Here is a 25,699-nt window from a genome sequence, read left to right on the forward strand (position 1 = left end):
TTATAGTGCACTAAACGCTTCTGGGCGCTCAATTTTTGCCATTGCAACTGACTGATTCTCTGTTGGGCTTACCACCACCATCACCACCACCACCACCATCACCACCACCACCACCACCACCACCACCACCACCACCATCACCATCACCATCACCACCACCACCACCACCATCACCAACACTACCACCACTACCACCACCACCATCACCACCACCACCACCACCACCACCACCACCAACACCACCAACAACACCAACACAACCATCGTTTTCCCCATTCTACAGGTAAGGACCGTGGCAGCCAAGCCCCAAGTCATAAAGGCTTCATTGAACCAGCAGCTGGGACCAAGCATCCAAACACGCGAGCTTGCAGTACACACTTTACATTCAAACCACGCCAGTGTCTGACACCAAAGCCACTATGCTCTCATGGGGCAGCAAAACCTAGTGCCTGAGACCAGTTCTCATGTCTGCATTCTTCTGAGTTCCTGAGACTTGACAGTTAACTGTCTCAGTATGCCTCGGTCTCTCCGCCTGCAAAGCAGGACAATGCAGTAGCCGATGCTAAGCTCTGTAATGCGGCTTAAAGGGAAAACACCCAGGGACCGCTCAGCAGAGAGAGTGATGCTATAGGCTGCCCAGCATCATTACTACGTAGCTTCATGTTCTCTCTCCAGGGACTTAGCTACATCCTCTCCATCTTACAACCACGCGATCCTCTCACTCTAGGGAGGGCTTTCCTAACTACTGAGGCCTCTTCTAGCTGCTTTGGAGCCGAGCCTGGTCCCTCTAGGCACAGCCTTCTATGACCTGTCATCTGGGCTCCACTGATAACCTGCTCTGTACTGGGGTCTTTTTCACTCCATCATCCGTGTGTCCTCTTTTCACTCCTCTGGGTCCCACCACCAGGCAGGCCATGTGGACAAGAGCAACTGACACAGCTCCTTTTGCTGGCAGTGGCCAGGGGCCTGCCTGGGGGCAGAGATGTTCTATAGGAGAAAGACATATTCTCCTGCTCCTGTGGAAGGCACTGGAAGTCTATAAGCGCAAGACACAGGCTGAAGTATTTGGCTAAGGGCGAATGTGAGAGGATGTAACCTATGCTGTCCAGGGTCCCACCGGTGGTGATTTGGCTTAGGATATGGTTTCCCTTAAACCATTAATCAACAATAGATTTCCTGGAAAGAGAATCATGAGGCTGACAATCAGAGGACTGCTAAGCACTTACAAACGGCTTCCTCACGCACAGATTGCTTACATTAATCATATATAGGCATTCCACCATCCACACAGAACACTTGATTTGTTAAGCCTTTCCCATAGAACACCCCCAATTAATCCTCAAAGTGACCTTCAAATTGAACGCTGCTACCCTCAGTGTACAGAGGAGAACCGAGACGCGCAGGCTCTGTGTCACCTCCCAAGGCTCACACAAGCTTGTAAGTGCTGGAGCCCATAGTAAGCCTGGGAAGCCTGATGTAGCCCGCAGCTCCTCATATCTTGCCTCCAGGACAGGAGACCCCAAGGTAGGTTTTAGTGGCCTTACTTCACTGGCATGGGGGAGTTAGCTGTGGTGCCCACCTGGCTTCTTGTAGCTCCATTTCAACCCAGCGAGATTTCTTTTTCAAGGCCAGGCTTGAGAGCTTCCTTGGCTCCGCTCTGTCTTTCCTAAGGTCAGGAAAGTGGAGGCACGAGAGCGGTGACTTATTTGTATGAGTTACAGAGGAACGTAGGGGCGGAACCTGCCTTTCTTCTGAGTCACATACGGACACCTTTAGGTTTGGATGGGTTAATGATTCTCAGCCAGTGGGTGACTTCAGCACCCAAGGGAACGTCTGGTAGGACCTAAAGACACTGGGGGTTCACATCAGGAAGGTGCTGCTGGCATCCGCAGGACAGGGGCACGGCTACTGATAAACAGCCTCTAACACACAGGAAGGCTACCTTTTCCCCCTTCCTCAACAACAATAAAAAGTAATGCAGCTCCAAACATTCCTGGTTCTGAAGCTGAGAAAGCCTGCTGTACAGTGATGAGGTATTTATGCATCACGTCTTACACATCAAGCACTTCCCCTGACAGGATCCTGTGGGTGTGGCAATCAAATGGTGTTTTTGGAAATGAATTGAGAAATAGCACATCAGAAGACTGTAGGCCAGACATGCATGCGGCCCGCAGCTCCTTCCTTAGAAAGCCTTAGTCAAACTCCTTTCCGAGGCTTCAAATCCTGAAATTGATGACCCTTTCTTTTCCCTTTGCTGTTTAGTAGGAAAAAAGATTAACAACTCGATGCCTCTTTGTGCCGAAAGAGTCATCCAAGATCTCGGGGCACGTTTCTAAGAATGAGAAAAAAAAAAATGGTATTATTTCAACAACTAGAACATGCAATGCTTGCAAAGTTCCTGGGAGAAATCTCGGTCCAGGAATTGCACCCACTTGCAGTTTAACACTGCTACCAAAAGCTCAGAGAGGACCTGGCTCATTAAACTGCCTCAGAGGAGGAAAAGCCAGGATGGGGACCAGGTGTCCTCCCCTCTGCTTGTGTTTTCCCTGCCTTAGGCAGAATATTAAGGGGCCTGGAAGCCTTCTATCTGGAGTTTGATGTTTAGCTAGCAACAATACACCCACTGTCGTTACCTGCCCCAAAGATGGAAATTCTGGGTCTCTTCAAATATGCTTACAAAGATTTATCTCAAAAGCAAGGACTGTGAACACCCAGGAGGGTGGAAGAAGTGTCTTGATCTGAACTTGTTGTCATATTATTTTGAGTAGAAAATGATGAAGGAGCATTATAGATTTCTTTCCTGCCATCACCGTTATTATTATTTTTTTTTTTTAAAGAGCAGAAATCTCCGTGGATCATTTTAAGACTCAAAATGTCAGCTGGGCACATGGCTGTTCAGATAAAGACTACATTTACCAAGTTCCCTTGCAGGTGTCTGTGGGTATAAGAAAAAGTGCCGCCCAATAGGAGCCTTCGCAGTTCTTCCATTTTCCTCTTTTTCCCACTGCATAGATGCAGTCCTGTTGGGTGGGACCAGTGCAGGAAGACACTATGCAGGGATAGTGTCACTAGAGGGAAAGGACTTTGGTATTGGCCTCATGAGCTCCTGTGACAGCTATGGGACTGATTGCCCTTGACTTGTTACCTGAGGGAGAATTTTACACTCTTGTCTTATCTAAACCAAGGTGTTCTGACTCTCTTGTAGCTAATGAGCATATATACCCTATCAACCCATACCCTAAATGCTTTTTAAATTAATTAACTTAATCTTTCGTGTATCTCTCTCTCTCTCTCTCTCTCTCTCTCTCTCTCTCTCTCTCTCTCTCTCTCTCTCTCTTTCCCTTTTAGTTTTTGAGACAGGGTTTCTCTGAGTAGCCTTGGCTGTCTTGGACTTGATTTGTAGTGACCCGGCTAGCCTCAAACTCACAGAGATCTGCCCGCCTCTGCCTCCCCCGAGTGCTAGAATTAAAGGCATGTGTCATCGTGCTGGGCTGACTGCATCCTCACAAAGAACAGTACGCTCTTTTAGCGGCTAAGCCATCTCTTCAGACCCTCAGATTTTTTTTTCTTGTCAGTCTTGCACTTTATTGTCATTGTCACTTCAGGCCTTGACTGCGTACTTGCGCAGCAGGTATAACCACTCTTTCCGCTGTTGTTTCTTGGCTCCTCCGCATGTTTGGTGAGGGAGTGGCAGCGCATGGCTCTAGTCTTCTTGGGCCGCAGGGCCAGAGGTTTGTACTTCTTGCCCTTTAGAATTTCCTGAGGCTTTCTTTTTGAATCTGGTTAATGACAGTGAGGACACCAGCGATTGATTTGTGCACGATTCATATCTTGGAGAGCTTGGATGCGGTGTTGCCTGTCACCTTGGTGACCTGAGGCTGAGACAGCTCCACCTTCAGAGTGTCCAGTTTTTTGTTGTTGGTGGTTTGTTTGTTTGTTTTGGCTTTTTGAGACAGGGTTTCTCTGTGTAGCCTTGGCTGTCCTGGACTCACTTTGTAGACCAGGCTGACCTCGAATTCACAGCGATCCGCCTGCCTTTCACCAGCTCCTCCTTGCTGCGCAGGTAGGGAGCCTTAATCTTGGCCATGGCTGCGTTGCTCACCTCTGAAGCCTGGTTCCCAGACTTTTTTTTTTTTTTTAAAGGTATGCTTAATTTTCTTTAAGAGAGTATTTCTCAACCTTTTTGAGCCGCTTCTGAAGTAATGGTTATTAACCCAGGGCTGGCTTTCTGAGTGTGCTGTGGAAAGTACTGGCTAAGAAGATAACTCGTACCAGCAATGAACTGTTTTAAGCACGCACACTGAAGACTAATACGGCGATGACCTGCCTGCTCACCGTCCAACCAAAAGGAGAAAAAGCAATGCATGTCAGGACAAGCAAAGGCTCCCGAACACCGCGGATCTCACCACTCCCTTCTGAGAAGACTGTTTCCGGGCTCTCACTCATCTCGTCTCTCCGCAGGCTTCATCCTCGGGAACTCCTAAGACCGCAGAAGCTCTATTGCATCTCGTCAGGCATGAACATCAGCATTCTGCGCAGATCCTCCTTCAACTTGCTGTTTTGTTTGTTGTTTTGTGTAATATTCATTAGTTAAGCCATGCAATAACCTCGTAAATCTAGTTCATTTATTTTTCACTGCGACTTGGTTTTTCATTAAATGAACATACCATAATTTATTTATCCATTTGCCTGGAGACAGACAGCTTGTGTTTGTGTTCTCTCTCTCTCTCTCTCTCCCCCCCCCCCCTTGTTATTATGACATCTATGAACATCCTTGTTCATATTTCCTTTCGTCTACATGGAAGCATTTCCCTAGTGTAGAGATGTAACAGCAGAATTATGCATTTACGAGTTTAAATAAAATAAAATAAAAAGAATGTGGAGTCCCTTCCAGTGGTGTCAGAATTCTCCCTGCTCTATACCTTTGTTCACATCAGATAGCTCGAATGCCAGACTTTTAAAGAATTTAGTGTATGTGCACACATGTGCAGTAGAGTGTGTGTGTGCATGTGTGTGTGTGTGCATGTGTGTGTGTGTGTGTGTGTGTGTGTGTGTGTGTGTGTGTGTGTGTGAGAAGATGACGGTCAGGAGCCAGTTCTACATCCTACCCTGTTGAGGCTGGGTCTTTCCTGTCTCTTCCATTTCACTCCGGACTAGCTGGGAGATGTTCCTGTCTCCACTTTGTCCTGCCTCAAAGTAGGAATGCTGGGACTGCAAATATGTACCGTCACATCCAACTCTGGCTCTGGCTCTGGAGTTGTCGGGCAGGCAAAGCAAGTGTTTTTTGCTCAGGTGGGTTTTTTGTTTTTGTTTTTGTTTGTATTTGAAAGGTGTGAAATGCATGCCCAAGTGTGGCTGTGAATTGTCTTTCTGGGATCACCAATGAGGGTGCACCCATCCCGTGTGTTTCCCAGCCACTTGAGGAATAGGGCTAAGTCTTCATGGGGAGCTCTGGCCTTGACCCAAGCGGAGAATTCCTAAGAGAAGTGAGAGTCTGGTGGCTGACCGTTCTTGACAAGAGCCATGGGACTGTTAGAGAAAAAGGACTTTCACATTTCCCATCATGCCTCTGGTTGGAATTGCCGGTCTAAGAGAGGGAACATGGCCTTTGGAGTCACATGGACCTGGTTCAACTCCCCCAAGGTGGTGTGAAGAAGCAGGCTACTCACAGGGCTCGGTGGGGTGGGGTGGGGGGTGGGGGTGCGGGGATGAGGGGGGATGAATGTCTACGGCCAGGTCTTCTCTGACCACAAAGGCTGGCAAGGGCTTTCTTTCTGGGGTGATGGCTCATTTGAAAAGGGGCTTGCCGTGCACACATGGGGACCTGAGTTTGAATCCTCCTCAACACCCACTTACTGGCCGAGCAGTGAGTGCCTGTAATCCCAGCACTGGAAGGTAAAGACAGGCATGTTCCTGGAACTTATTTCTAAAACCAGCCTAATCAAACCAGCAAGCCCCAGGTTCAATGAAAGAGTCTCTCTCTCTCTCAAAAAAAAAAAAAAAAAAATAGAGGGACAGGAAAGGATACCCATTGTCAGCCTCCATATGCAAATACACACATGTGCATTGCATATACCCCCTTACAATCCATGCACACAAACATGTAGACCACATGCATGTATACACCACATACGCACAGGGGGGAGGGGAAAGGGGAAGGGAAAGGGAAGCCCTTGAGAGAATATGCATCATGGCTACTCTTATTTTCTTTGTCTGCTATGGTGCCTCAGTTTCCCCCACGAGCAAGAGTGTTACTCTCATTTCCCACAACTAATAGAAAAGACACTGGGGCTCACTCAGGCTGGTAGGGGTAATTCATAGTCTGTTTTATGATTTAATGAACTGATGAGACAACGGACCTTGGGGCACCTGACACCTACGAGCAGGTGCCCACAATCCCTTTGGGGAGTGGACTGGCTCCTTAGGGTTGCTGGAAATCCCTCTGCCCTGGCTTGTGCCCTGAGCTCTCTGCAGGAAATCCCAGCTGCCTGACTTGTTGCGAGGGGAAAATAATGATCCTTTATAACTAATTCTGTCGACTAGAGTTTAGATTGGGAGGTTTGCTGGCCTGTGAGCAAATCTGTGGGCTGTGCAGAAATCTAATAGAGTCAAGAGTGGGACAGAATGTATTAAAAAAAAAATAAATTGCAGCTCCCCAAGAAGCCAAATCCTATATCGAAAGCTAGATACCCTCCAACTGCCAGCCTGGATCTGGAGCCCTAGTCTGGAAACGAGCCCCAAATGCCACTTCAGATGCAATTCTCTTACGTTGCTGTAAGCACCAAATGTGTTTTTGCTTTCCTTTTAACACTTTGGGTGCTCAGGACGCATGCCAAGTGTTGGCAAACTGTCTGCCGCCTGCAGTCTGGCTCCCACCCACACCAGGCTGCTCAGTGTGCCACTGCAGGGGGCACTAATGACTTCCCCACTGCCAGGCCCTGGGGGCCACTTCCAGCCTACCTCTCCTATGCTACCATGGCAACCTCAGATGCTGGAGACCCCTGTCATCACTTCTCTAACATTGGGTCACTCTTTCTTGTCTCTCTGGGACTCCTTATTGTAAGTCCTTAAAGCATTTCATCCACCCGCCACACGTGTTACGTCAGCATACGTTTTTGTTAGGGTCTCCCCCAAGGTTTCTTTTGCTGAGACCTCTCAGCTGATTTTCTTCCTCTTTCTCTTTCTCTTTATCCCCCTCCCCCCTCCCCCCCCCCCATCATTCTCCTCCTCCTTCTTGAGACATGGTCTCATGTAGCCCAGGCAAGCCAACAGACTCAACATGGAGCAAAGGATGATCCAAACTCCTGATTCTCCTATCTCCACCTTCTGAGCACATGGGTCATAGGAGTGGACCACCACGCCCAGCTTACAAGGTGCCAGGGCTCAGGGCATTGTGCATGTGAAGCAAGCGCTGCTCACTGGGGCTGCATCCCCAGTCCTTCACCTGGCTTCTTGCCTGCGTGCCAATGTTGCATGCTTTTGCCTTTGAATTGGTTTGGGAAGTCTGTTTACGTGCAGTATCAACAACATAGTTCCCAACAGCCCTAGCCTTTTGAATCCTTTATTCATTCAACAGATACTCAGTGGTCAATGACTACATGCAGACCCACGGACGAGGAAACCTATTTCCATCCTAGCCCCAAAAAGAGAGGAAAGTCAATTGTCTGAGATGAAGAGGCATAGGGGCAACCCTTTCTTCCAGAATAATCTATGCCTCTTAGTTGTTCTCCTAGCTTTTTACTCTTGGAACAAACCCCAGGCAAAGAGAAGCCACATAGTCTTTCTATTCAGGCCTTGTCCCCTCCCGCTATCTCATCTCAGTGACCCCATCTATGGATGCTTGGCTGCTGTGGACATGGTACCAGGTTCCAGCCAGTGATGGCTTTCACAGACTTATACTTCAGAGGAAACACAAAACGCGAGCCACCCTGAGAGCCCTGTAGTCTCGAGGGACGGCCCCGTGGCTCCCAACCTGGACATCCCTGCCTGATTTTCCTCTTACGTCCTGAGGGCAGGCTCACTAGTAGAGGTAGGGAGGTTTAAGACATACTAGACATCATTCTGGGCCACCAATCATTTCCCCAATGGTATGACACCACACTTACTGTGCTTAGTATTATTATGAACATTTTTATAGACATAGGAACCAAAGCCCAGAGCTGGTGAGCAATAGGCCTGAGGTCGCATAGAGAGGAAGTGGTCTGGCTGGGCTTTGAGCAACTATAAGACCCAAATTCCAACTCTTTCTACTCCACTTTTTCTCTAAGGAGAGGCTGGGTACGAACTTTCTTCCTGGTGACCTCACTCTGATGGACTGACCTATAAGGACCCTCTCACTTGGATGGATAACCATCACTTTCTACTACAAAACCAGTATTGCCTCTCCCGCACTGCCCTTGGGCCATCTTTGAGTAGACCACCTCAATTGCACATGTGCGCGTGCACACACAGACACAAACTAGAAACCCCAGAGCCAATATTAATACAAAAAAGTGGTGAATGGAACAGACAACGCACCATACGCTATGAAGTCCAACAGCCAAGCTCTGCTCCCCACAGTGTTATGTAGAGGCTTACATCACCAGGAAGACATGAACTCACTGGGGTGGGGCCCAATCCAACATGGCTGCTGTCCTGTGATGGAAATGGGGCTAGAGATGTGAGAAGGTGGCCTGAGGAGGACAGAAGCCGAGACTGCCGTAACACTGCTGTAAACCATGGGATGCCTGGAGCCAGCAAAGGCTGGGACGCAAGGAGGATTTAGAGCATGTGCCATGACACCTCAGTATTGGGCTTTAGACTTCATCAGGGTGATGGGATAAATGACCATTTCAGTGTCTCAGATGGAGCTATGGTCGTTGTCACTGTAGCCCCAGAAAACAGACATGCCCAGCTGGGTGTTGCCCTCCTGGATGCCGCCTTCAACTCTTTCTGTTGCTTCTTCCAGAGAAAGTTTGGACATGTGTAGCAAACACATGTATGCATATTTCATACACGGGGGACATCTTCCATATTACTCTGCACAGCTTGTTTAATTTGAAAGTACCCCCAAGGAACACTATTATATATATATTTTAATATTTATGTTTATTTCATGTGTTATGAGTGTTTGCCTGTAGGGTGTGTATGTACCATGTGCACAAAGTACCCTTGGAGACCAGAAGAGGGTATCAGATGTCCTGGAACTCGAGTTCCAAGCGGTTGTTAGCCAATCTGGGGGCGCTAGGAACTAAACCATGGTTCTCTGCATGAGTAATACATGCTCTTCACTGCTGATTCATCTCTCCAGGCCCAGGACCATTATTTTTACTCTGATAAGACATACATAAAATTGATTTTTAAAAATATTTTAAAAAGATAACCTTTAAAAGATTTGTTATTTATTTATTTATGTGTGTGTAGTATGTCTGTGTGATTGCATGTGACATGTGTATGGGTACCCACAAAGGCCAGAAGAGATCTTGGCTTCTCTTGCAGTTGGAGTGAGAAGGGATTATAAGCTGCCCATTGTGGGGGGCTGGGAACCGAACCCAGGTCCTCTGGAAAAGCAACATGTGCTCTTAACCATGCGCGGAGCAATCTCTCTCCAGCCTTGAGCTGTGTTTGAAATGTTGTCCTGAGGCATTTGGTATATCCACACTGTTGTGCAGGTGTCACTGTCATCCACCTCCATCTGAAACTGTCCCCAGTGCACAAAGACTCTCCTGCCCTTCTGCAGCACTGCCCCCTCCCATGGCCATCCTGTAAACCTCTCACTCCCTCACCCCTACACGTCCAACAAGTCGAGTCCCTTCTGCCTCCCTCGTTTCCTGTTTCCCCTGTTCAGTCCCATTGCCTCCTTCACTTCCTGCTTCTGAGCTCTCTGGTCCTTAGCTTCTCACCTGGAGCACTTCAGGGTCCATTACCCACTGCCTACCTCTGCTCATCCTCCATGCTGTCTCTAAATTATAAATCCCATGTTTTCCCTGATTTAACACTGGCGATGGTTCATACCACCTACTGGATAAGCCCAATCCTGGACAGGACGGTACCATTCCCTCCCCAGGCAGAATTCTCTAAACTTTTTACGTCCTTTCCCTTCTCCTTCCGTGTGTGGAATATTCCTATTTATTCTTCAGAATACAGATCAAATGGTCCATGCAGGAAGGTCACAGCAGCTCTCCACCTGCATCTCTACTGACCTGCTAGCCCTGGTTTGTGCTAGTTATTTCTGGATGTCTCTGTTCATATCTTGCCCAGCTGAGAAGCATAGCAGGACAGTTACAGGGTAGGTGCTCAGTGGGTGTTTGCTGAATGCCGAGCTACCTGGCTAGTTTGACATCCTGAGCAACCTCTATGGCCTGTCCCTGACTGTGGTAAGGGGGTACAGTTGAGGCCCAGAGGCATTTGCCTAGGACCAGGGAGAGGGCAGCATTCCATGTTCCCGGAGGTGCTAATGCATTGGCATCAGCATTGAGGGGGCAGTGGATCCAATTGGGTCACTATGGCCAGCAGTGTGAAGTCTGATGTCTTCTCCTGGAGGTGAAGAGGCGACTGGCCTGCCAATGCTGCACATCCAGGGCTCCCGGCCATGGATCCGCAGGGAGATGAGACGCTTCCTCCAGGCAGGGACAGACAAGGGCACTCAAGGGGAGAGAGAGCAGACTGCCAGGGTGGGGAATGTTCCAGGCAGCCACAGAGCCAGTGAAGGGCCAGGTGCTCCATCTCTGCTGGTGACCTTCTGAGAAGAGAGTGGGAGCTCCACGGTTGGAATCCAAGGAGCTATAAGGGCATGGCTTAGGGAGATAGTCTGCAGGTATACAATTCTAGATCCATGCCACTTCTGCTCTCTCCATGAGCCCCATGCCCCGAGAGCTATGTCTCTTAAAACAGGAGCTTCCTCCAAGTCTTCCAGGCCCCTTATGAACATCTAACCCATATCTCTTTCTCTCACATCAATTCATCTCTGCCTCATGCCATCCCCTTGCCCCGTTGTTTATTACTACTACTTAATGGCTGCATCTTCCCACTGGTAGGAGAATCCTGAGGATCCCAACTCCTCCGAGCTCAGAATAGGATCTGGTACCATCAAGATCCCACACTAGACCTTCTGTATGCATGAATCCGAGGAGCTGGGCAACCAAGAGTCAAAGATGTTCATAAAAAAAAAAAAAAAAATTACACGGTGTATGGATTTTCTACACAGTACAGTATGACAAGCATTTGCATATCTAATGAGATGCAAATCAGCTAGAGATGATTGAAAGCATATAGGAGATGGTGAATAGGCAGATGCAAATAAGACTAGGCCATTTTGTAAAGGGCTTGTGATGGGGGAGGGGGACACCTAGACTCTGAGGGATACCTACTCCCCATTCTTCTGAGACCAGAAGGTGACATTCTATGCATCTGGATAACCCTCTTATCAACCAGGGATCTTCAGTGTGGGCTCTCCTGGCATAAGCATCACACACCATACACGGCGCTGTACTTCAGCTGTAGCTACCGGGCTGCATTTCAGGCCCAGGGTGCTTGTGGCACAACCTTCACTTCTGAGCCCATTTAGCTACAGCAAGCAAATCCTAAAACACATCAGCCTTAGAAGGTGCCCTGGAGGCCTGAAAGGGTTAAAAGCCAGAGGCGTGAATTGTTAAACTGAGCCCATTGTCAGCCAGCCCATGAAACAGTTGCCATTCCTATTTTTGCAGAGGACTGAGGAAGCGAGTTCCCCCCCACCCCCGGGGGCCAGCTGACTGAAGCAGGAGGCCGAGATGACAGCACTCTGTGGGGCCTTGGCACGCCAGGGCTCTAGAAATACCACAGGAGAGCCAAGGTGAAGATGGAAGTTACCAGGGCTCCCGGAGTTCCACCTGGACACTCCATGCTTTCCCACCCTTGAGCTTTTCCATCGGCAGACAGCTCAACCACTTCCAAGAAGGAGTCACCATTCTCAAGAGGAGCTCGAGGTGCTCATGGGCTCCAGTCTTGTGATAGGTGCTGCTTAGCAGCTAACAGGAGATCTGTGTATACCAGGTAGCTTTTATTTTTTTTAATTCAGCCCTCACTCCAGAGCTGGAAACCTACTTCATCCAAACAGCAGGAAAACAACAGCATTTATCTTTGTATTTCTGAAGGGCTTCAAAAGGAATCATCAAGAAAGCATACAAACCCTGCCAAGATGCAGTAAGTGTTCTTTCCTTTCTCTCCCTAGCTCCTCAACTCCCTCACCCCCCACCCCCACCCCAAAGAACTGGAGGAAACAAAAAGCCTGGCTCTGCAGTCTGCGTGATCTGGTACTTCATTAAAGGAGAGTAAATGGGTTACCCCCCTGGGCTCAGAGGCCATGGCCACTTGGTGTGGCATCCCTTTAGAATATTTGCTCTCCAAGGTGAGGCTCGACCGTAGCCGAGTCGGACAGAACATCCGTGGCAGCCTCTGACCAAGGTCACTTTGAAGATCAATGGCAAATGAGTGCCACGCCTGGGAATCCTAGACCAGGCTGATCCTTCCTGCCTGGTTTCCAGGCCACCTCCCAGGAAGGAGTAGCCAGCTGGTAGGCAATTACATGTGCTGATGCCACTGACACTTCAGGACCAATGCCTGGTTCTTGCATCTGCTAGAGCACGCGATCTTCATCCCTTTCGGACAAGGGAGTCCAGCTCTGACTCTGAACCTGGAGCCCCGAGTCCCTCTGACAAGTTCTAAGGTGGATGGCTGGCAGGACAGATCAGCTCTCAGTCACAACAGCTGTGTGACAGATGCATTCTGGGAGCCCATGGGGCCCCAGCCTTCTTCACATTATATCATATTAAATGAGAGAGATGTGCATAGGCAGAAAAATAGATGCTCTCCTTTGTGTATTGATTTTTTCTAGTTGTGTGTGCATGCGTGTGTGCACGTACTTGTAAGTGTCTAGTATTCTGTAAGTTTTGCATTCTGTCTGTCTGTCTATACCTGCTAAAGATTGAATCCAGGGCCTTGTTTATGTTAGACAAGTGTTCACTGATGGATCACATCCCCAGGACATTTTATACTTATTATTTAGGCAAGCCAACGGAATCCTGTGCAGTCATCCCTCAGTACTCATGGGGGATTGGATCCAGGATCCCCCATAAATACCAAAAGCCATACTGCTGGCATCTCTTCTACAAAATGGGAAATATTTACGTAAATTCTGTATCTCATCCACATAGATTTTAAGTTCTCTGAGGATTATTTATAATGCCTGATATAATGCAGACGCTATGTAAAGAGCAATTATGCTCTATTGTCTAGGGAAGAGGGAACGAAATGTCTTTTCATGTTTGATACGGAGTCTGATGTTCCCACAAGACAAAGAGACACCAAGATGGATTCTTGGTGTGATTGTCAGAATGACATGCTTGGTCATTAGACATTGTCCTGTGCTAGGGGAAGGGCACTGGGAAGAAAGGCTCCCTAGAGGCTCACATCCAGGCTATGAAGTCCTGAGAAGTGACAAAACCCCCAGAAGAGGGTCATAGCATCTCTCATAGATTGGCGGAGCTCTAGGTCGGGGGAGCAGAAAACTGATATAGCTCTGAATTCATGGCCGATGTGTTCCAGAATCACCCATAGATACCCAAATTATTGACTGCTTGAGTCTTGTATATACAATGGCACAGTCAACACAGAACCTACACACCTCCTCACATATTCTTTAAAGGTGTGTGTGTGTGCAAGTACTTCAGATACCTCTGCAGGCTAGAAAAAAGTGTCAGATCCTTGGAACTAGAGTTATAGGCAGTTGGGAAGTACCAGCCTGGCTTGAGGTACCTGACCTGGGTTCTGGGGTCTTCTGTGATAGCAGTATAGAGATGAGATCTTAACTACTAAGGTCTCTCTCTCTCTCTCTCTCCCCTTTCTCTTTCTCCCTCCCTCTCTCTCTCTCCCTTTCTCTCTCTCTCTCTCTTACTCCTTCCCTCCCTCCCTCCCTTCTTTCTTTTCTTTTCAAAATAGGTCTCACTATGTAGACCAGGTCCACCTGTCTCAGTCTCCCAAGTGCTGGGATTAAAGGCGTGAGCCGCCATGCCTGGCTACCCCCTCAGAATCTTTACATCGTCTCTCAATGAGTTAAAATGCTAATACAATGCCGACTCTTTAAATGCTTCTTGTCCTGGGTTGTATTGGGAATAAGGTAAGGAAACAACGTGTTCACGTCTAGTACAAGTGAATGTTTTCCCCTCTAAATACCTGTGCCCCGTAGTTGGCGAAGTCCTCAGCCACAGAACTCCTGGGACAGAGTGCTTACTACACATGGTGACACCTGTGTTTGATAGTCAGCTCCCGGTTCTTTCACTTACTATCTGTGTGATCCTGGGAATTGCCCAATCTCATGGGGGCCTCAGTTTGGTTTTCTCCTCTGTTTTTTGGGACCATCCAAGATGATTAATTGGTACAAAGGCTTCCTCTTAGGGTTTCAGGGGTAGTGGAGACTCGGGGACACCAGCTAGAGTAACTGCCACTTTGTGAACACTGTGGACTGGCTTTACACTCACGACCTTGACCCATGTTTACACCAGTCAGGGGAGGGGGGCACTATTAATGTCTCCATATCACTCATGGGAAAAATGAAGGTTCAGAGAGGTTAATTAACCATAGTAGAGGTACCTGGGCCCAGGCAATGGGACTCTGGGGCCCAAGGTTCTAACCTTAGGGCTATGTGATCTCATGAGAGCACGGCAAGCAAAGACCACTTTTTCAGTAAGCATCAGGGAAGCACCCTACTTTCTCAGACACCCAGCAGGCCAGAGCCTACTGCAGCAAGGAGAACCTGAGTCACAGGGTGTCGCAGGCTGAGGACGGTGAGCAGGAGTGGTGCGGATGAGCTGCTGGTAGCTAACAGCCTTGGGAAACAGGAAGCTGGAGAGTCGGGTGAGCAAAAGCTAGGCTAATGCCAGGGGGAAAACCGGAAGTCCTTCCTTGGCACTTCTTCCTGCAAACTGTACCACAATGGGCTTCCTAGTCTACAGAAGTGCTAACCTCACGCTGGCGCTGAAGGGATTAAAGGAAGCAGGTCGCTGATGCAAGTGTCATGTTGGGGGCTATGACTGGCACATAGTAGGTGGCCTATAAATGGTTGCTCCCCAGCCTCTCCCCAGGGCCTGCTGTTATCCTGATGACATGGTATGAGGCCTGGCGGCAATGGCTCAAAACTGCCTAGACAGAAACCCAAAGGCAGGCGCAAACTCAGTGGCTGGAACTCAGCCCCAGGGGCTGGGCTCTTGGAATCCACTTCCTGATGATTTGCCACTCAGTTACCTCAGCCATGCGACTTAATCTACGAGTACCTCAGTTCCCTTACGTGTGAAGTGGGGCACAACAGCCACACACTTCACAGGCTTGGGGAACACTCCGTAGGTTCCAATCCGTAGATCCATAGCAAGCACTCAAATCAGGGCTCTGCTTATGGTTAACAAACCGGAACACTAGCAGTTTTGACTCTGACCAGCCTCCTGTTTGTACTTGGGCGGAGAGGCAGTTCTGGATCACCATAAACCGAGGGTTATGTCACAGACCCCCGACGACATCCTTGTGGGGGAGCCCCTCCCTCCATTCCCATCAAATCCAGTTAGGGCAGAAATCTCTGAAGTTGGGGGTGGACTACTCCCACGGGAGGACAGTTTCTCCTCAGGTGGTGGGAGATTCAAAAATGATACGGTCACCCAGAGAGGAGCAGAGAGAGTCAAGGAAGTGGGTGTCCACGCATCACTTGGTTTCTATGCCGGTTGCATTTTGGGCACAGGCAGGACTCATCTGAATAAACTGGCTGTTGTTTTTGTTTCGTTCTTAGATTAAACAAAACAAAACAAAACAAAACTCAAAAACAAAATCCAAAACCGAACAAGCCCCCTGCATGAGGGCCCTGGGCAGCCCCTGAGGAATTCCCACCTTGCTGAAGAGGCCTGGGTACAAGCCAAACATTCAGGGAAACCCATTATCATCCCCAAGCTTGTAGGAAGACAGAGGGGGCGCTCTCCCGAGACAGAGATTTTACTCTGCAAGATAGGTCAGAAAACGCTAATATTTCGCAGAGATGGGGACAGAAGGGAAAGGAGTGGACAGAGGGACAGAAACACAAGTGGAAGGGTTACCAACAGAGACTAGTCAGAAAGAACAAGACACCTCGTGTCCTGTAATCCACAAGAACTAATTTTCCGTTTACTGTTCAGCCTCTCACCCTCCCCCGGGTCTGCGATTTCAACCCTCAGAGCCTCAGCCTCAGCCACAGCATGGGGGCCAGCAAGGGGTGGGGGAATGAAGTGCTTGTGCGCCCCGCCCTCGTGGCTGCGATTCACAAGCAAAGCTTGGGACCTCCCACCTCTGGCTCCAGGGGCATCCTCTAAATCCGCTTCTTTTAATCCCTATCTTTAGAGTCCCCGCGCCCTTCCCCCATTGCCTCCCACCCTCTCTCCCCTCCACCTACTTGAGCTGGCGCGGCTCGCAGTCCACGCCGGGCAGCAGAAGCCGGGCCGCTTGGCGGACATCGTCGCTGTCCATAGAAAAGCTGCGGCGGTGGCCGGCGTGCGCCACGGCCACTCGGATCCACTCCATCAGAGGGGGCAGCACGAGGAAGGGCCTGCGCGGGAGGAGGGAGGTGGGGAATGTATTAGGACCGACAGGGAATCAAACCCGCCTTGACTCTCGGAGACCCCTATTCCAACCCCATTCGTACTTCTACCCCCAACCCCCATCCGGTTTCCCTGGAGACCCTGCCTGGAAATTCCTGAGTGCGAGAGCCTTTGGAGACATCCTGACCCCACTGGTGACCCCGGGGCAGGCTCTGTAGAATCTCGGGGCCTCGGTTTCCTCATCTGTGAAAGGGGGCTACTGAGGCCACCAAAGGATGCAGTATTACTCTGCTGTGAGTGCTGTCCCTCTCAGGGATCATGTGCGTGTGGAGATGAGTCACTTCAAGCACTGGCGCAGGGTCTGGAGCCAGAGGAAGCCAATGAACACCAGGTGTTACTTCAGATCCCTGGTCCAATCCAAGGAACCTTCTCTATCTCCCTTACCATCCGGGCGGGTGGGCAAGGCTTGTGGACACCCTGCTGGCCTCAGCTCTGCACTAGCGCCAGGCTACCGAAAGGCTCGGATCACTTGCCAAAGCAGGATGGGAGCCAAATGCAGCTAACCTTCACACACAAGACTGCTGGAGCCAAGGAGCAGGCAACAGGGCAGAACATGGGGACATTGCACACATCTCAGACACCGCCGGCGCCGAAATGGGCTCACTGTGGTGGCTTGTTGCAAGCGTTGACTGAGGCAGTGCCTCTCCCTGAGCCATAACTTTCCAAGTGGATCCGGGCCAGAAGAGGGCACCAGATCTCATTATGGATGGTTGTGAGCCACCACAGTGGTTGCTGGGAATTGAACTCAGGACCTTTGGAAGAGCAGCGGGGTACTCTTAACCTCTGAGCCATCTCTCCAGCCCGTAATTAAATATTTAAATGGACATAATCTGAACAAGCACCTCCCATGCTTCTACTTTAAGTGGGCCATGCTTTAAGAATGGTGCTATGTGCACTGGCAAGATTTCCTACCATTTGCCACTGAGGCAAGGGGACCTGCTTAAGGAGGCAGGATCCCACAGCTATGGGAGTACAAAAAGGGTTTACAAGGCATCATCAGCTCCCTCTCAAAATACAGATGTCACGAGCTTCCCACAAGGCTTTTGGTGGCAGAGTCCAGTTTTTCCAGCGACAAGCTACTTACATGACGGTAAAATATGGAAAGACTCAGTCTTTGACATTCATCTCAGTTAACTGTGTTTATGAGGTTCAGGGCCAACGGGCAGCTAGTTATGAGTCTGCCTGCTTTAGTGTCAGAAAAACCTCCTTTACTGATGTTAGGGAGCCTTTCTAGCCGCAGACCAGAAGGTTTTTCAAAGCTCAGAGTCAGACTACGTTATTTGGTTACACAGTCCATGTGCCATCACCTATCCCATGTAATCTCACCATTCTCCCATTCTGCTTCCCAGCATGCACTCTGTTACCCACAATGCACCTACTGCTTTCAGGGGAGCTGACCAGGTCTTGAATCTTTGAAGGCATGTTACCTTCATTTTCTGTTATGCAGCTCACTCCCCTGTATGGAGGGTCTCTATTTCTTCAAAAGTGCGCACCTCACTTAACCTTTGCCGCAGTTCAAATCCTACCATCCCCAAACATGTCTCCTGATAATTGTGCCACACAGACCACTCTCACGTGGCTCCCACTTTGAAGGATTTTACTCATTCTGGCAGAGACCTGGGGCTGACCAGTTCACCTCTCCAATCTCTGCCCCAGGACAACGTCTAGCAGGCTGGAAAGCCTTAATATCTGCTCATGAAACAGAAGAAGACTTACCAATTTCTCACTGTCTGAGACTAAGAAAATCTAGCTTCTGGGCCTGGGAGCTAGAGGTCAGACTCTCGGGGAATTTCTGTCTGCAGCAGCCTGCTTCTTAGGCTGTCTCTCTCATCCTCCCCATCTCTCCATCACCTAAACTGAATCAGCCACTCAATAAACACACCGACTTGAAATTGAATTGGATTCCACTGTCTCCGGGGGAAGCGGGCTTTATTTCAGTCCCTGTGTCTCAGTCACGGCTGGAAAGCAGTCCCCGTGTGCCCAACAACTCCCCTAGGTTGTTTCTCAGAGGTGAACCTTCCCAATTTTGTTCAATGGTTCCTGGTTCCTGGTGGGTGGAGTCTCTGGGGGTAGCTGGCTGCCTTTCAGGCTAGTATGCCTGCTGAATACCAACGTGAGGCCCTGCCATTTTCTAAGTCACTTCTTTACCAAGACAGCTGGCCAGCTCCAGAACAAAACGAAACAAAACAACAACAACAACAACAACAACAGCAGCAACACCAAAGCTCAAGCCACAGAAGCTCTTCCTCCTCTGGACTTTTCTCTTTTCCTAGTCTCTCCACACGGCTATCTATCACCTGACTCCAGCAGTTTATAAGCTCATGATTTTTTTTTTTTTTTTTTCCAGCAACTCATTTAAAAGAAATGTTATCTTGTCGGCTCAAAGGGGGACAAAGTAACATTATATGTGGTGTTTTCTTTGCAGGAGTTAGTGATGGAAAATAAATTTAAGGCCTTGAGTCAAATGGAGCAGAAAATGCTCAGGAAAAATATGGAATCTCTGTGTGTGTGTGTGTGTGTGTGTGTGTGTGTGTGTGTGTGTGTGTCAAAGATAACCACTGATGGTGTTCTCTGTGAGCCATTTACCTTATTTTTTGTTTGTTTGTTTGTTTGTTTGTTTGAGGTACGGCTGTGGGTCTTTCTGATCCAGGTAGGCTGGAATTACAAATGTGCACCATTATGCCTGGACCTTTTTTGTTTTCCCCTTAGAGGCGAATCCTGGGGCACTGCATTCAGCTGTTCATGCTAATAAAACAAATGCTTCATTCCCACTATCATTCCAGCTCCCTTCTTGCATATTTTTAAAGAGGACCATGATTCATTGGCCCCTTACTTTATTCAGAAGCAGTCAGCTAAAAGCCAGAAGAGCTTATGGAGTTAGAAGTAATGTCTTTAAAGGCTCCTGAGCTTTGGGTCAACAGGGCTGGAATGAGTTCTGGGCATCTGAATTCTAAGCCATCTCTCCTGGCCATTCTGGGACTCAGCAGGGTTTGTGAACCAAGCATCCTGGATGGACAGGGAGGAAAGTGGACCACTCAAACAGTGCTGTGGCCTTTATTGTAACCTTAGGCAAAGTGTAGAGGGTGGGGCTACAGCCTCTGGAAGGGAACAGAAAGCCCAGACGAACTTCTGCAGGGCTGAACTAGCAAGTCAGCTCAGGAAGCCATGAAAGCCAAGATCTAAGGAAGAGATAAAGGACACAAGCAGAAACAGCCCTTCCATGACACCATGAGAGATTTGGTGACAAGGTGTAGGCCAGGAAAGGAAGGGGACTGTGGCTGGTGATTCTTCAGCACCAAATTCCACTTCTGTGTCACCCTGGCTCTGGCCTATAACTGTTTTAGCCATTAGTATCATTTGTAAAATGGGGTGGGTTCAGATGAGGCAGCTTAATATGTGGGCTGGCAGCCATCGCTGCAAATGGCCAGATAGAAAATATGTTAGACTTCACGGACCATATGGTAGCTGCCGCAGCTAATTATCTCTGCCCTCACACAGAGAAAGCATCTACAAACTAAACGAATGCAGTTAGCCATTTCAGTAAAACTTTATTGATAGCCCAGATATCTGGTCATAGTTGGCCAACACTGGTCTGTTTAGTTCTCTCTGATTCTAAAATTCATTGATTCTATTGGAAGAGTAGTCACCTGGGAACTGAGGGTCTGATGTATGGTCCAGGGACAATGTGGAGAAGTCTATTAAGGCTTTAGTGAAAGGGTGAGGATGCTTACAAGATTAGAAGATGGAATTCCCTCACAGGGTCAAATCTGGACTTGAGGAACACAGAACCAAACCAAAGGTGCACCCACCAATACCCATCTTTGTGATAAAACTCAAGACCTTACATGTGGACAAACTGTAAATGTCATTTATGTTCATTGACCTATTAGGGAGCACCCAAGAAGCTGACTGAAAAATATTCCCCAAAGATGCCTGTCTACTTATTAATTGGAGCCTGATTTCAATAGGACGGATGTGTATCGCGCATGTGGCTGGATTGAACATCTTGGGAAGAAAAGAAGGTCCCAAATGGTAAGAGGTGGACCCTATGTGTCGCTTTCAGGAAGGAGACAAGGATGTCAGAGAAAGAACCAAGGCACATGGAGGAAAAACAATGGAATCATGCAAGGAAAGAGACACGAGCCAAGGTGGGTCCCAGAGGCTAGAGAAAGGGAGGAGAGGGCTCTTGACCAGAGCTTCCAGAAGGACACACCTTGTCATTATCACAGAGGCTTTGGTTTGGGGTATCTGGTCTCTACAGTATAAGGGACTATGTCTGTAGGATTTACTTTGCATATATATGTAGGGGTGGCACGCATGCACGTGTGTGTGTGTGTGTGTGTGTGTGTGTGTGTGTGTGTGTGTGTGTGTTGTGTATGTATAGGAGTGTAGATGTATGTGGGGTCCTGAGGTTGCCTTCAGGGCTACGCTCCACCTCATATAACGAGGCATGGTCTCTCACTGAAGCTGGAACTCTCAAACCTGGCTTAAAAATTTCCTGTCCACCTTCCACACACTAAAATTACAGGTAAATCATCTTGCAGACCTGGAACTTCTCTCTCTCTCTCTCTCTCTCTCTCTCTCTGTCTCTCTCTCTCTCTCTCCTCTATCTACCTACATCTATCTATCTATCTATCTATCTATCTATCTATCTATCTATCTATCTTTGAGACAGGGTCTTATTGTGTAGCCCAGGCTGGCCTCGAATCTGCTATGTAGAGCAGGCTGGCTGCAAACTCACAGAGATTACCGACCCCCCCCCCCCCCCCCGCCCCGCCTCTGCCTCTTGAGTGCTGGAATTAAAGGTATATGCCCCCATACCTCGTTTCCTACCAATCCTTTAGATGGGTATTCTGGGGATCTGATCTCTGGTCCTCAAGGTTGTATGACTGGTACTTTGCCTGCCTGGTCACCATGCTGTTTGTAGCCTCTGTACCTGCAGCAACGTTTTTAAAGAGCAGCCACAGGGAACGAACACAGGGTATTACTGTACGGATCAGATGAGCTCATGTGTGAACTCCAGGACTCGGTAACTCTGGCTGTTGTTCTCATCCTCAGCACCCCTTACCTGCCTCTTTGCTGGAGGAAAATGCCTTGCCACATGGAGCTGCTCCCGCCTCCTCTTCACATTACAGCAAATCTCTGCGGTTGCTATAGCTCTCCTCCTTTAAGCCCCGTGGCCCTGACTTTTTGTCCTTGCTATTTGCTGAGACTTTCTCGGGCTGGAGAGGAGTTTCAGTGTTTGGCTATGGGTTAGGCAGCTCGCAATTCCAGCAATACAGGGGATGGAGGAAAAGCTGCTCTTGGGTCATAAATTGGTTTCTATAGCAATGGCCACGCAATCTTGCTGTATCTTTGGGCAGCAAAGCCAGGAAGATGGCAGAAACAAGAGGTAGCCCTGCTGGTTACTATGGTGACAGTCCTACTGTGCAAGGTGTGGCTGGCCTGCCCATAGGGTGGTTTCTGTAGGAGAGGGAGGAGTCAAGGGGAGTGCCTCAGCCTATGGCTCTTGAACCTAAATGAGGCCATGACAAGGAGTTTGCTGAAATGCCGATTGTAGCTCAGTAAGCCTAGGTCAGGGTCTGAGCTTCTGCACTTCTAATGGGCTCCCAGGAAGGATGGCAGGCTGGTCAACGGAGCACATATTGAATAAGCACGGAGCAGCGTGACTCAAGTCTGAAGTCAGGGAAGATGAGTTCTGTTTTCATGCAGGGACATAGCACCGAACACAAGTGCTTGGGGATCTGAGGCCCAGGAGAGGGCGGGAACAGGAGGAGCTGGGCTGCTGCTTCAGATTCAGCCCTCCAAGCGTCAAGGGTGCTGGGAAAGCACTTTCCTGGCATTGTCTGCTTTTATACCAAAGGAAGGGTGTGTGTCTGTGTGTGTGTGTGTGTGTGTGTGTGTGTGTGTGTGTGTGTGTGTGTGTGTCTGTCTGTCTGTCTGTCTGTCTGCCCATCTGTCTCTTGCCAGGATTTTCATTTATCCTTCTAACAACCCTCTGAAACAGATCAGGCTTCCAGTGTTTATTCTGAACCAGGTGCTTGTCCTATTGTCTGAGGAGCCTAGTGAGCCCACAGCAGTGTGGAGCATTGGCCTGGGAACAGAAACTCTTCTTCATGCTGAGTTTCATGTGCCAACTTGCCTAGGTGGTAGCGGCTTCTGTGTTTGGCCAAACATTATCTGAAGAGTTCTCTACAGCTTTGTTGTTGTTGTTGTTGAAATTAACATTTAAATCCATTTACTCTGAGTGAGCCAACTGCCTTTCATGGTATGAAAAAGCTTCGCAGGCCTTGAGGCAAAGGGCCTCTGCCTCTGAACCCTAGGACTTGGCCACATCACCAATTCTACCAATTCTTTTTGGGTCTTCTGTCTGCTGGCCTGTCCTATAGTTAAATCCTTCTCTATGAGATAGAGATAGAGATAGAGAGAGAGAGAGAGAGCATGCACATGAATGCATATCAATCAACATTTCCAGAGAAACAGAACCAAGGGATATGTGTATGTTGACAGATTGATGCATCACCTCTCTATGAATTTGTCAATTAATCTATTACTCCATCCACCCATATACCAGTACACCTACTGAGGTGGTTAACCAGCCATCCATCTTTGTCTACCTATCTATTCACCTATTATCCATCTCTATAGCTCTACCTATTAATTTGTCATTCAGTTGGTAAACCCATCCATCCATCTATTTGTCTACCTATCCATGCATCCATCCACCTTTCCTTCCTTCCATCTATTCATTTTTTTAACCTATTGACCTGCTGACATTTCCATCCATCTGGCCATCCATCCTGTCCTCACGTTATTGGCTCTACTTCTTAGGGAGACTCAAAGTAGCACACACCTGCAGTAAGACTTAATTATATGCAGATGCACTTGTCCTTTCAAATCATTGATTTCAACCCCTCATCATCATAACATGAGCATCTGAGGTCTAGAGGTGGAAGTTCATGTAGAGGATCACTTTCCAGCATCTTACATTTGCAGGCAACACTACTTGAGGACCAGGAAGCAAAGGCATCATGGGTAGGAGAAATGCTTTTAGGGAAAAGTAGCCATTCTGTGCCCAAAGGACAAGAGTGAAAGTCACTCCCAATTACGGTGGTTAGATAAATCCACTGGAATGAAATAGGAACTAAGGGGCATGACTTGAGGTAATAACTTCTGCTAATGGTACCCAGAGACACGAGTGACCTACCATGGAATGCTTGCTGGCCTTCTTGTCAAGACTTAAAAGGCTGAAGGGCTATAAACAGAGCGCTAAGGTACAAGCGTATAGGGCAGAGCAAAAATACTATGTGAAAAATAGCCTCCACCTTGTGAATAACTGCACGCGCCACAGTGCTGTCTTACTCTCCTTGTTCCTGCTGCTCCATCGCTCATTTCCCTGTATCCCTACAGCTTCGGCCTCTTCCTTTGTATCCAGCCCTTCAGCACTCGACCATCTCTGCCTCTCCTTATGGGACTGAGATGGGAGCAAAGTGAAGAAGCCACAGTCTTCCTAGCATGTTGGGCTGTCGATTCCATCTAGTTTTCCCTCTCTGGGGACCTCTAAGTCACCTGGTGAGCCAATGAAAACGCACGGCCACACCCATTCGCTGGGCATACTGGGGTCTCAGTAGTTCTGAAGGCCAGCAGTCTACAATGAACGTGTCAGCAGCCACTCCTTCCACTGTGGATCTAGGGGAGTTCATTTATTTCCTGGCCCATGTTTGGTGGCTGATGTCATCCCATAGCATGTGAGCAGATCATGCAACCTCTGTCTGTCGCCACATAGCCTCTAAATCCTTCTTTATCAGTATGTTATGATTTCACTTAGAGCCTGTCCCCATTATCCAGGGACATCCGTCTATGCTGAGAGTCTGAACTGAGTCCCATCTACAGAGACCGATCCCTTCTTCTTAATCCCCAACCTAGACCTTGTAGGCCTTTCCTGATATCTGCCAAAGACTGGGACCTCCAGTCTTGCCAGTAGTAGTTCTGACCTGCAGGATGCCTGGGCTGCTGACTCCTCCCCAGACCCATGGGAACCAGCACACCAGAATGTACTTCTGCTCTCCAGGCATCTGGCTACACCCTATCCTGACATGTTAGGGTGTGAGGCTTCTGTGCTGAGAACTTGGCTGATGCCTGCAGGGTAGAATATAAATGACCCTGGAAGAAACCGCAGCTTCAGAAGTGGGGCGCCACCAGCTCTGTGCTAGTCAACTTCAGAGCTCCTCATGGCAGCTTCAGACTCTCTCTCTCTCTCTCTCTCTCTCTCTCTCTCTCTCTCTCTCTCTCTCTCTCTCTCTCTTTCTCTCTCTCTCTTTCTCTCTCCCTCTGTCCCTTTCTCTGTCTCTGTCTCTGTCTTTTTCTCCCCCTCTCTCTCTGTCTCTCTCTCTGTCTGTCCGTTTCTGTCTCTGTCTCTGTCTCTCTCTCTCTGCTGGGAAGCACCAGATGTTGTTGCTTCACATTCCTGGTGTGGTGGCTCTAGAAGCCTAAGAGAGGGCTGGGCAAGGTCAATAGGCAATGGCCAATAGGCGATGGCCAAGCAGGCTTTCAGGGGTCATGCAGGCCTGCCTCTACTTCCCAAAAAGATTATCAAAGAAAGCTTGCCAGAGGCAGCACATGGCTCACTAAGGGAGCCCACCGTGACACTAAACTTGGTATTCATGTGGTGGTTGGAAAGCCTACTGCATGATTACGGTACAACCTTGGCCACATGACTTCTTTGTAACTCAGTTTCCTCATATGTAAAACTGAAAAAGAATGCTCAGCCATTCTACAGGATTTGCTTTGAAGATGAACTGAGAGAATTTTTGCCAGGTTGCTTAGCACACAGTAAATGTTTAGCAAAGTTAGCTATTATTTAGGGCTTGTTATATGCCAGGAATAATTCTGAACATTTTTTTCTTTCGTTGTCTCATTTGGTAACAACAAGAACCCTAATATACACACTATTATAGCTTTCATGTTACAGAGCATGAGGAAGCACAGAGAGGCTGAGTGACTTGTGTAAAGCCACACAGTTCTAAGTAGCAGTGCTTGGCTATGTATGAAGGCATTTAGACTGAGAGTGA

General features: G+C 48.6%; 1 protein-coding gene and 1 pseudogene across 3 annotated transcripts in view; both read right to left on the reverse strand.

Annotated features, from left to right (window-relative positions):
• Positions 1-25,699, reverse strand: part of Abtb3 (ankyrin repeat and BTB domain containing 3) — a 184,648-nt gene that overhangs the window by 43,222 nt on the left and 115,727 nt on the right. For 2 of the 3 annotated variants that reach the window (XM_051139718.1, XM_051139717.1), the window contains exon 4: positions 16,424-16,576. In XM_051139718.1, the coding sequence (XP_050995675.1) occupies positions 16,424-16,576 (153 nt within the window). Of the gene's footprint in view, positions 1-16,423; positions 16,577-16,713; positions 16,866-25,699 lie in introns of those variants that run through there. The other variant, XM_051139719.1, reaches the window with a different exon arrangement.
• LOC127183650 (60S ribosomal protein L35-like) lies at positions 3,602-4,087 on the reverse strand (annotated as a pseudogene).

The sequence above is a fragment of the Acomys russatus genome, chromosome 31 (assembly GCF_903995435.1).
Source record: "Acomys russatus chromosome 31, mAcoRus1.1, whole genome shotgun sequence".
Lineage (NCBI taxonomy): Eukaryota > Metazoa > Chordata > Mammalia > Rodentia > Muridae > Acomys > Acomys russatus.